Raw genomic sequence first — 11,524 nt, 5'->3', positions numbered from 1 at the left:
GCTGAGGGAAGAGGGGACTCTGCTCTACTGAGGAGGGCGTGGTCAGCAGGCCAGCTCCCAGAACCGTTTGATGTGGCCCTGGAACTTCTGCCCTCACCCTCTGTGTGGTCTGGAGAGCACCTGACCGCGTGGTTACTGTCAATTCAAGAACCTGTGAGAGCAAGGACTACTCGCCGGTCCACTAGGGCCCAGACGGAAGCAGGGCTGTCCTGGCAAGGCCGGAGCCTCCTCATTTCAGGTTTGTTCTCGGCTCTTTAGCTCTGTTCCCCACCCACAGCTTCATGTGCCTTTCCAGTACTGCTCCCCAGGGGACGGTTTCCCTGACTGCCACAGCAGGGCCCTCTCTCTGCCTGAGATGCGATCCCCGGCAGGCTCCACTTCTCTGCTGCTCGGCTTAGCCTTATGTGGAGGACACTGCTGGCACACTGTTCTTCTCCCTCCACAGGGCTCTGTGACACGGCCTAGCACCCACCAGACGTTCTGAGCCACTTCATCTTCCCAGCATGGCAGGAGGCCTTTCTGATCTTTCCTGCAGAGTGGCGAGTCTATTTCTATTTACTATGTGTCTCTCCCAGTAGGCTGTGCCAGCCCAGCGGAGGCTCTGGCAGTCTGGTGGCCAGCCATGACCTCAGTGTCTAGGCATAGATGTGGAGGGAAGGTCACAGATGCACCTCGCCTCAGTGTGCCGCCTGTCTCCAGCCTGCCGGCCGGCACATACACCTACAACAAAACCACTTGCACTCCAGGGTCCCCCTGGGAGACCCTTAGCCCCTTTCCTGACCCCCCACCCCCACCCCAGACCAGTATTCCCCGATCTCCTCTGCCAAAAGAGAAAGAGACCACTCTTCTGCACTTTGCACAAAAATGTATTTCCGTGACACCCCAAAGTACAGACATTCCCCAGACCGCAGGTGGTAAAGCGATGGGATGTGAACTCTGCTCATGGTCTGGCTTCTGCCGGAAGGGCAGGGGTGGAAAGGAGGGCTAAGGTTGCCCGCGTGCTGCATGGGAGAAGCACACGGTTACGCCCTCTCTCTAACTTGGCCAGGGAGACAGCTTCCTCTGGAGAGGTCAGTTACCTCTCCCTGAGTTTTGTGAACAGCCAGGCCCCTTCTGCCTGGAGACAGACATGCCAGGCCAGAAAAATCAAAGAACAGGCCCAGGGAAGAAAGAGGGCAGAAAAAGCCACACCAAAAGCTGCCTCCAGGGGGAGCTTTCTCTTGTGAGCACAGGCCTCCTCAGCGGTCCTGTGTCAATGAGGAGCAACACAGAGATACAACGCATGAGATGCCTAGACAGCGGCGGCGGCGGCCTGTCACTGTGCCTGTAACACAACACAGCGGCTTCTCAGGGACAGCCTGAGTGGGCTGGAGGGACAGAGGACGGTCCCAGTGCTGGTCTGGAGGTGGCTGCCCGCTGTCACTGTGAAGGGCTGAAGTGGGGAGCCCCTGCCTTGTATCTTGGGCAGGGGGGTGGGCTCAGCTCTGCTGGTGGGAGTACCTGGGCACTGGGATGCTGTGGGCAGATGAGAGCTACAGAAAAAGGAGCAAGACCTGGTCCTGGAAGGTGCCAGCTGCCAGAGCTGGGGTGGGGTGGGCATGTTTGGCAGAAGGGGCAATGGAATCGCCCCTGAGTTCTGACCATCTCTGGGCTGGAGCCTTCAAAAGCCTGGGGCCTGAGGGAGACTTGAGGCAGCCTCCATAGCAGCATGGCCACAGGCAGCCCTGGCCAGAGAGTCAACACAGCCCTGCTTCTTCAGGGGGGCCCTGGACAGGAGCTGCTTAGCCTGAGGCCTCGGACGGCTTACAGCCTGGAGCACCAAGGCTTCTGGGAGATTCAATAGAGCTGGTCTTAATCCCCCAACCCCATCAAGCCTCACCTGGGAGCCCCGACAGGGCCCTCAGGCAGGCATCGGGGCTGTTGCCCAGTAAGGGCCAGCTCCTCCCACAACAGACAGAAGCCAGGCCAGGGTCTGAGCTCACTGGGAAGGGGCTGGAGACTCACAGCATTAGAGGCAAGCCTGGCTGGGCGGGAGTGAGCATGGTAGCCATGAAAGCTTGGAGGCAGGCTGAGAGTGGCAAGGAGCTGCGAAGACTCAGGAGAGGTCATACACACAAAACTTCACACTTCCTAACCAAAAAAAAATAATATATATAGAATATATAGATCTCACTAACATTAAGGAAAAGCGTCGGCTGTGCAAAGTCCTCGCTGTCTCTTCATCCTGTGGGAGGCGGAAGGGACCTGCCACTGGACCTCCAGCGCTTCCTCCTGTCCTGTGGTCCGAGCTGTGTGGCCATGGGTGGAGGCCTCTATCTGGACGTGTCCATGTTCTCCTCTCTAAAGTTACTGCAGTGTTCAATCACCTTGCTGGATGCAACGGGGGAGAGCAGTGGAGGGTGGCTAAGGAGAGCCGCTCCTCGTGGGCCCCGCTCCTCGTGGGCCCCCCGCTCCTCGTGGGCCCCCTGCTCCTCCTGCCCCCCTCCTCCTGTCCCGTTCCCCCCCTCCCCCTGCTCCTCCTGGGCCCCCGCTCCTCCTGTCCCCCCATATTGTTCCCCCCCTCCCCCCCGCTCCTCCTGTCCCCCCCCCCGCTCCTCCTTCCCCCCTCTCCCCGCTCCTCCTGGGGCCCCGCTCCTCCTGCCCTCCCTCCTCCTGGGGCCACACAGCTGTCTAAGGAACCTTAAGAGTGACCCTGACCCTGACCCTGACCCGGACGCAGACTTGAATGGTGTGTCAGTGGCTGGCAGAGCGAGCACCTGGGAAACAGTGCCTGTGGCCATGAGCACTGCCGCAGCCCTCAGCTTGGGAAGGGGGTCCTACCAGACCTGAGCCCCCGAACCTACTGCTGCTTTCCTCACCGTTTTCCCTGCACACCAGCCCACTCTCTCAGCAGAAGTCCACTAGGGGGTCCCCAAAAAGGACCAGACTGGAGATCTGCACAGGCAGCCACGCTGTCTCGGGTCTTAGTGTCCCAGCTCACCCTGCTCCCTGAGAAAACTGCCACCCATTGCTGGTGTGGTTACGTTTGACCTACACTGCTTGCCTGCTCAACAGGAAGCCTCTGGGTTTGGGGGTTCACTGCAGTCCCCATTTGCTAAAAGGCTGCATTAAGGCCTTTGAGAAGGAAATGCCCAGGGCCATTCATTCCTTGATGCCAAAAAGGCCTTTGGTGCCAGAGGGCCGGTGAGCCCCACCTAGTGACTGGCAAGTCCTAGGATCCTTGTTTGGCATAGATAGCCCCAGGCCCCTGGTAAGAAATCTGCTGGTGAGTTCCCCGGACTTCCGAGGAAGACTGAGGACTAGTCTGTCAGTAAGATTGAAACAATGTCTTCACCAAAAATAATGACTGGAACCAGCTGCTGCCTCCAGCCCAGGAGGACATGTTCTGAGGGTGGGGGTGGGGGTGGGGGTGTCTGAGCCTCAGGCTACACTGTGCTCAGAATTATGACAAGGGACTACCCTCCCAACTAGAATGGATCGGGAGAGAGGATGGCCAATCCAACTGATACTAGCATGTGGTATTGTACTTTCTTGTGCACACACTGGAGGGACAATCAGAGCTGATGCTCAACACTCAACAATGAATCCCACGGACACAGAAGCCCAGTGTGGACTCTGGCATACCCCAACCCCCACACTGATAATTTGTGCGTGTGCGTGGGTATGTATGTGTGCACGTGTGTGCACATGTATATATGTGCTATGCATGGCCTTGCACATGCCCCATACTGTACATGCATACTGTACCACTGAGCTTCCTTTTAGCCTATCAAAGGGCACTTTCCCCTTGGTGACCTTCGCCTTCACACTTGGCATTCAGATAGACTAGCACTGTGCACACACGGCCTCTAGAATATGCATCACCACACTGAGTCCTTTGTCATTGGAATCACTGTGGTCAAAAATAATGCGGAGTTCTTGCTGAGCAGCAAGGAGGTTCTCAGTGGGAATCAAAGGAAGCCAGCCGAGCCCTTGAGAGCAGATTAACTCTGCTGCAGATCGGTGACATGGATAAATGACAGGGGCCCCTCCCTGCTGGACAGCCATACACTGTCTGCTCCACATTCAACCCGAGTGACCCCTGGGAACTTTGGCCATTCCCACTGTGCCCCTTGCCCACCAGATCAAGGTACCCAGCCAGAAATGCAAGATTTGTCTCTTACCGGGCCATCTCCTTGGTTTCCTGCCGGGCAGTGGCCATCTTGATCAGCTCCCTCAGCAGGGGCATCCCACCTTCTTTGATCAGCAGGGGGCAGTACTTGTCAGCTGTAGGGCAGAGCAGGGAGCTGAGGATGGGCGGCTTTCTACGGGCCTGTGCCCCAGACACCCACCCTGCTTCCAGAACTGCTCTACAGCGGGGCGGCGGGGAAGGACCCATTGGAGCAGGGGCAAGCCACGTCTGCCTGCCTCCTGGGTCCACCTGGACGGGAAAGGGGCAAGCCCTTGGGAAAGACACTTCCTATTGTGGTCCAAAGTTGTTGTAGTTCCCCCAGACTTTGTCCTAACAAATAAATTGAGAAAATATTATTCCAAGCACAGGCCCAAAGCATGATACCCCTCTTAGAGGTTTGTATCATGACACAGGTTCCCAGGGAGTTTTGGAACTGGAGTCCCCAGGCAGCAGCTTGCATTTATGATATTGTTAGTAAGACACCCCCAGAGGACTGTGGTAGCCACCCAGGCTGGAGCCACGGGTATCCTTTGGCCCTGCAGGTGGTAAAAAGACTGGAAAGGTCACTGACAAGTAGGGTAGGGAGTGTGAGGAAAGGCACACTGTAGAGGCCGAGTCGCTTCTGATGGTGCGTGGGGCTGCCATCACCCCGGCATGCCACCAGTCCCCAAGTGCAGAGGACTGCTCTAAAACACAAGGCCAACGGTAACCCCATGGGACCCCTCCTGCATGCAAGCGCCCTGTGGACATGCTGTGTTCAGCTGAGTGAGGGTCTGAACTTGGGGAGGGGAGGCACTCACGGTAGACAGACACGAGGTTGTACAGGGCCCAGGTGGCCCAGTGCTGGCTGACTGGAGAGATGCCCTGAGGAAGGAGGCGGAGAATCGGCTCAAAGGACCTGGAGGGAGAGAGACTGCTGCTGTTGCCCGAGACTGAAGCAGGGGGTGAGTGGGCTCTCCTCCCTGCAGGGTCCTAAGGGCAGCATGGGCAAGCCCGGGGGATGCCAGGGGTCCTGCTGCAGGCTCTGCCCAGGAGCTCACGCTGGACAAGATCAAAGTCAGAACAGAGGGAAAGCTGGGGGGTCTCGGCAACCTGAGAGAAACAAGCTGTGGCGAGGAAGGGAGAAGCCCTGGAAATTGCCTACAGTGACTCTAGGTCAGGCTGGAGTGCCAGCCCCCAAACCAAATCAGCAAGACCTCAGAGGGGCCCCGAGACTGAGACTGAGCTTCCTGTCTCCCAGGGACCTAGGGCCTGGGCAAAGCTGCAGACCTCAGCCCATCCTTTCAAAAGAGTATCTGACTTAATAACCAGCTGCACAGACAGCCCGGCGGGAAGAAAGGGGCTGACTGGAGACGGCAATCCACTCACAGCACAGTAAGAACTGAAGCCAGCCTGGTGGGGACAGGGTTACAGGTGACTTGTGTTTTGCTGTGTATTTAGTTCTGAATCAAGCATGCATAAAACACAGGCCTTGGATACGCACAGGTGTTACTAAGTGGGGAATGTGCCCATCACACACTGGATCCTACAGTGGGCGAGAGCAAATGCCGTTGGAGGACAGGACCAGGATGGAGCTCTGGATACAGCATGCTGGGACAAGCAGCTTCTGACTCTCCATGCTGGGTACCTTCCCATCTCTCACCTGTAGTTGATATTCCTCCGGGAGTTGATGTCCCAGCTCTGGATGGCTGCCCACATACGCTCCTCCACCTCTGGCCTCTGGGGCTCACAGACACCCCAGGCCTCAGGCCCATCGAACATGATGTGGGACAGAACACCACAGGCATTGTAAGAAACCTCAATGCCATCGGCCTTGCTTTCCAGCAGGTTGCTACCAGGAGGAAGAAGGAAAAATCCATCATGCACTCATGGATGATAACCTAGACCCCCGATGCCAGAGGCACTATTACTATGACTCTGCTGGGTCAGCCTCTGGAGCACTGGGATTACAGGTGTGTACTACTGGGCTCAGCTGTAAACGACTAGGGTCTGTTGTTTGTTTGTTTGTTTGAGTCAGGATCTCCTGCAGTTCAGACTGGCCTGGAACGTGCTATGTCGTCAAGATTCCTGCTTCGTCCCCCAAGTGCTGGGATTACAAGCTTGTGCCAACACATCCAGCCACTTGTTAGTCACAGAGTCCTTCAAAAATGGATGTGACATTACTGCCATCTGCGGCAGGTTGAAAGAAAAAGACAACACACAGGGGCTTGAGAAACGGCTCCGTGGTTAAACGCACACGCTGCTCTTTCAGAGACCGGGATATTCCCAGCACACTTGGCGGCTTGCAACTGCCTGTACCCTGAAGCTCCAGGAAGACCCAAAGCCGCTGGCCTTTATGGGCAATTGCACTCATGGGCACATACCCATCCACCCCCCACATAATTCAAGCCAATTGAAAACAAAACCCCCATTACAGATAGAAAGCAGGGTCACTGACAGGAACCTAGACCGAGCACGGCTGTGGCCATCGAATGCACTACTGTTGTGAGTGTCCTGGCAGCCGAGGAGGCACCAACCTGAAGACGCCGATGAACTGCGAGGTCATCAGCTGAGGCCGCAGCTCCTTCACCTCTGCCACGTTCCCCAGGAGTCCCAGCATGTTCCGGTGCAGCTCCTGCTTCTCTGGGAACTCCTGGGAACCAGATCCAGCAAGGCCTTTGTACTCGGTCATTTAATGTCTGATTGTTACCCTGAAGGCTTTGTGGGCACCTGTCTGGATGGCCCTCTAGACACAGAAGGGGTACAGTAGGCTGACCCCAACTTTCTAGTGCTCGTATGACCTGTGGGACAAGTGTGGCCCACAGCTTAGAAGGGTTCTTTTGGGGAGCTCCTCGGAAGCTAGAGCAAGAAACAGAGTCCTACCTTCTGGGCAGAACTGTATCTACTAGCAGGAAATGGTCTGTGGGCAATCACAGCAGACTGCTGTGAACACAGGCTGGGGGTTCCCTGGCAGAAAGGATCTCAGGAGGCCCAGCTGGGGGGCCGGGGGGCAGGGTGGGGCGGGGGCTGGATTGCTCATGCCCTGGTGTTCATGGGAAGCTTGTATGGGACAGTGCCTGTGGTGTAGCAGCCTGTGGGGTGGGTGGCAGCCAGGGCAGTGCCTACCTTGAGGCAGTCGAGAAAGAGCTTCATGCCATTGAAGTTGAGGAACATCTCGCAGTTGTCGGGTGTCTCGTCTGTGATGTTCCACAGGGCACTCCAGGAGAACTCCATCACCTGGTCACACTGTGGGGGAGGCACAGCTCAGCTGAGCCCACCTAAGGACACACAGCCAGCCCTGGCACAGAATCTCTGGGGTGAGGGCAGAGTATGTGAGGCTCTCCTTACCGTCTTGTCCAGCAGCTTCTTCTGGATCAGTTTCAACATGGTCTGTGGGGAGAGGAGAGAGGCTGCCTGAGGCCAGGACTCCAACAGCCGGGGAGCTCAGCAGAGGGAGCCACTGGCTGTCCTGGGTGACAGCCCGACAGCACCCGACACTACGGTTTTTTTGTGGGCTGTTGAAGGGTGGTCAAGAACATACCCTTGGTACTTGGTCCAGCCCTCCCATGCTCTGGGCTGCCCTTCCCCAGGGGTAAAGTGAGGCTAACGATAGATGCATCTAGTGCCCGCCTCCTCCTTCCCTCCCATATTTATCCTGTCCCAGGTACTGGCTGGGAATTTATTCATAGCAGGCCAGGACAGCACAGTGATGGAGGCCCACCCTGCCACAGGGATTACTGCATGGAGCTGAGTGGAAGTAGTTCAAAGACAGGGAAGGCCACACAATAATCAGCAACAATCACATTCAGAAATTCTTCTGATCGCCAGGCATGGTGGCGCACGCCTTTAATCCCAGCACTTAGGAGGCAGAGGCAGGAGGATCTCAGTGAGTTTGAGGCCAGCCTGGTCTACAAAGCAAGTTCCAGAACATCCAGGGCTACATAGAGAAGCCCTGTCTTGAAAAACAAAACAAAACAGTTTTTCTGAGGTGGTCATGGTGGCTGGTAGTTGGTGGTATACACCTTTAATACCGGCACTCAGGGGAAGGCAGGTGGATCTTTCTGAGTTTGAGACCAACCTGGTCTACATATCAAGTTCCAGGCCAGCCAGGGCTACATAGAAAGACCTTGTCTCAAAAAACTAAAAATAAAAGAACTAAACAAACAACTCTTCTGGGGCCTGCAGAGACGGCTCTGTAGTTGGAGTGCACACTATTCTTGCAGAGGACCCAAGTGTGAGAAGGCACATGGCACCTATAACTCCAGCTCTAGATGGATCAAACCAATCTGGCCTGCACTAGCTCCACTAACACACACACACACACACACACACACACACACACACACACGCACGCACGCACGCACGCACGCACGCACGCACGCACACACGCGCACGCACGCACGCACGCACACACACGCACGAAAGCCTTCCAAGTGCTGGGCACTTGCCTAGCGTTCGCCAGGCCCTGCACGCAGTCCTTAGCAATCCTCTCCTACACCCCACCCCACATAAAGATGAAAAGAACACAGATGCCGGCTGGAGAGACGGCTCAGTGGCTGCTATCCCAGAGGACCCAGGTTCAATTCCCAGCACCATATGGCAGCTCACAACTGTCTGTCACAACTTCCAGGAGACCTGACACCGTCACACCAATGCACATAAAATAAAAATTAAATAAATTATTAAAAAAAAAAAAAGAACCCAGATGCGCTCCCTTGGGTCTACCCTGCTGACTTTCCCGACCCTCCTACCCCAGGCCAGGTCTCCTGAGGCCTGACTCACAGAGGACAGGATGACAAGGGCGGGCAAGCACACGTACCACCACGAAGCCCATCTTGCCCACAGCCTCCTTGTGGTCATTGTCCACCTGGCAGACCAGGGCGTTGCACAAGTGCACGGCAATGCGCTGGATCGACTCGTCCTGGCGCGTGGGGCTGAGGATGCTGAGCAGAAGTTCGTTCACGCGGCGGTACTGGAACTCCAGCTCCTCGGGGATGCTGAAGTTGCACAGGGTAAGACAGCAGTTCCGCTGCACCTGGGCCAGGTGGGGAGACAGCAGAGCACGTTCAGGCACAGGTCTGGAGCAGGGCTCTAGGCCGGGGCCACCCAGAGCGGGGCAGCCCCTGGAGGAGCAGCCTGCCAGGCTCTTTTGTTTGGAGTGTTTTGAGATGGAGATGGGGGTCTCACGTAATCCAGGCTGAATTCAAATTACTATGTAGCCAGGGCTAGCTTCAACTCCTACCCTCCCTACCTCAGTCTCCCAAGACTTACTACCAGGCCCAGCTAATGCTTGTTGGCTTGCTTTTCGTTTTTATTAAGGTTATTCTAAAAAAGCATTTAAAAACATGAAATTTTTGTAGAGTATATAATTATAAAAACATACCCATGTAACCACTGCCTATGCCAAGAAACAACACTGCCAACACCCAGAGTCCCTTCCTGATCCCAAGACCCTCCCTACCCTTCCCAGGGAGCCACAGTGGCTGTTCAGGACTGCTCGCAGGGTCAAGTGTTGGTACATGCAGCTAGAGTGTACTCTTTCTCACTGCAGGAAGCATTCTCTCATGACACCTCTGTCGATCTATCATCTCCTGCTACCAGACTTTGGCCACTGTCCACAATGGGTTATATGTGCCTCCTGATGTCCATGACACAGCTGCACTATGGTGCGCATGCTCGGGAGATTTCCGGCTTTTGTTTTCTTGAGAGGGGCTTATGTAGTCCAGGATGGCTTCAAACGCAGCTGAAGATGACGCTGAGCCCCTGAGCCTCTTGCCTCCACCAAGCCTGGCTTGCCTGATGTGAGTGTACAAGTATTCATGCTGCTGGGTAAGGCCCGGCTGTTTCCCAGGTGGCTGCGCTGGCCTGCATTCTCAGGTCAGCATATCGGCATCTGGCCACACCCCTTCTCAGCTGCTCTTTCCCAGCCAGCACTGATCACCGTTTAATCTCATTCCCTTCCTTATTAAACACATATCTTCAATTTTTAAATTTATTTTATGTGTATGAGTGTTTTGCCTGCATTTATGCCTGGTACACGAGGTCAGAAGGTGCTGGAGCCCTTGGGACAGGCGTTCCAGCCAACTGTGAGCAACAGTGCGTGCTGGGAACTGCACCCATGTCCTCTGCAAGGGCAGTAAGTGCTGTTAACCACTGAGTCATAGATCTAGCCGTTTCCTTCCTTATTAAATATTGACAGCCACCACGTTTTATTGATCACACTACTTAGAGAGTATGGTCCCTGAGGCAACATCTTATTTGTTTTTCCGTTTATCACACACATGCATGCACACACACACACACACACACACACTTTTTGCAGTGCTGGGAACTGAACTCCAAACCTCAGGAGTTCTGTCACTGAGCTACAACCCTGGCCCAAAATATTAGAATTTGAGAAGAAGTTGATTTTACAGTTTTTCTTTCTTTTTTTAAATTTTTGCTTGTGCAAGACAGGGTGTCTCTGTAGCCCTGGCTGTCCTGGAACTCGCTCTGTAGATCAGGCTGGCCTCGAACTCAGAGAGGCAGAATCCTACCTCTGCTCTGGCCTTACTTTACAGTTGAAAGGCAACCCTGTACAATGTTTATGTGCTATCACCTGTGCAGACAGCTAGTGTCCTAGCTCCTTCGTTTTCTTGATTTTAATTTTACGTATGTGGGTGATTGCCTGCATGTATGTGTACCACTTGCATGCAGTGCCCCCGGAGGCCAGAAGAGGGTGCTGCATCCCCTGGGACTGGAGTTACAGATGGTTGTGAGATGTGGGATTTGAACCTGGGTTCTCTGCAACAGCAGTCAGTGCTCTTAATTGCTGAACTATCTTTCCATGCCCCGTTTTCCTTCTTTCTTTCTTTCTTTCTTTCTTTCTTTCTTTCTTTCTTTCTTTCTTTCTTTCTTTCTTTCTTTCTTTCTTTCTTTCTTTCTTTCTTTCTTTCTTTCTTTCTTTCCTTCCTTCCTTCCTTCCTTCCTTCCTTCCTTCCTTCCTTCCTTCCTTCCTTCCTTCCTTCCTTCCTTCCTTCCTTCCTTCCTTCCTTCCTTCCTTCTTTCTTTTTCTTTTTCTGAGACAGGGTCTCTCTATGTAGTCCTGGCCATCCTGAAACTTGTTTTGAAACTCACAGAGATCCACCTGCCTCTGCCTCCTGAGTGCTGGGATGTCCAGTAATTTTCTTTCTGAGGCAGGGTTTTACTCTGTAGCCCAGACCTCAATCCTCCCCTCAGCCTCCTGAGGCCACCCTCACAAGCAAGAGTCAGCATGCCTGATTCTGCTTTCTCTCCCTTTTGTCTAAGCCAAGTCTTCAAAGCAGAAATTATTTGTGGGGCTGGAGAGATGGCTCAGTGGTTAAGAACACTGGCTGCTTTCCCAGAGGTCCCGAG

General features: G+C 54.6%; 1 protein-coding gene across 5 annotated transcripts in view; it reads right to left on the bottom strand.

The window, feature by feature from the left end:
- Nucleotides 1-848: 848 nt before the first annotated feature.
- Nucleotides 849-11,524, bottom strand: part of Zer1 (zyg-11 related cell cycle regulator) — a 40,291-nt gene continuing 29,615 nt past the window's right edge. For all 5 annotated transcript variants that reach the window (XM_028883236.2, XM_028883235.2, XM_028883237.2 and 2 more), the window contains exons 9-16: nucleotides 8,970-9,185; nucleotides 7,499-7,540; nucleotides 7,277-7,396; nucleotides 6,688-6,803; nucleotides 5,814-6,002; nucleotides 4,972-5,069; nucleotides 4,164-4,266; nucleotides 849-2,370 (exon numbers count right to left, since the gene is read on the bottom strand). In XM_028883236.2, the coding sequence (XP_028739069.1) occupies nucleotides 2,313-2,370; nucleotides 4,164-4,266; nucleotides 4,972-5,069; nucleotides 5,814-6,002; nucleotides 6,688-6,803; nucleotides 7,277-7,396; nucleotides 7,499-7,540; nucleotides 8,970-9,185 (942 nt within the window). In that variant the 3' untranslated portion in view covers nucleotides 849-2,312. The remainder of the gene's footprint in view (nucleotides 2,371-4,163; nucleotides 4,267-4,971; nucleotides 5,070-5,813; nucleotides 6,003-6,687; nucleotides 6,804-7,276; nucleotides 7,397-7,498; nucleotides 7,541-8,969; nucleotides 9,186-11,524) is intronic.

Source organism: Peromyscus leucopus, chromosome 4, assembly GCF_004664715.2.
Source record: "Peromyscus leucopus breed LL Stock chromosome 4, UCI_PerLeu_2.1, whole genome shotgun sequence".
Taxonomy (NCBI): domain Eukaryota; kingdom Metazoa; phylum Chordata; class Mammalia; order Rodentia; family Cricetidae; genus Peromyscus; species Peromyscus leucopus.
This window is presented reverse-complemented; position numbering and strand designations above follow the sequence as displayed.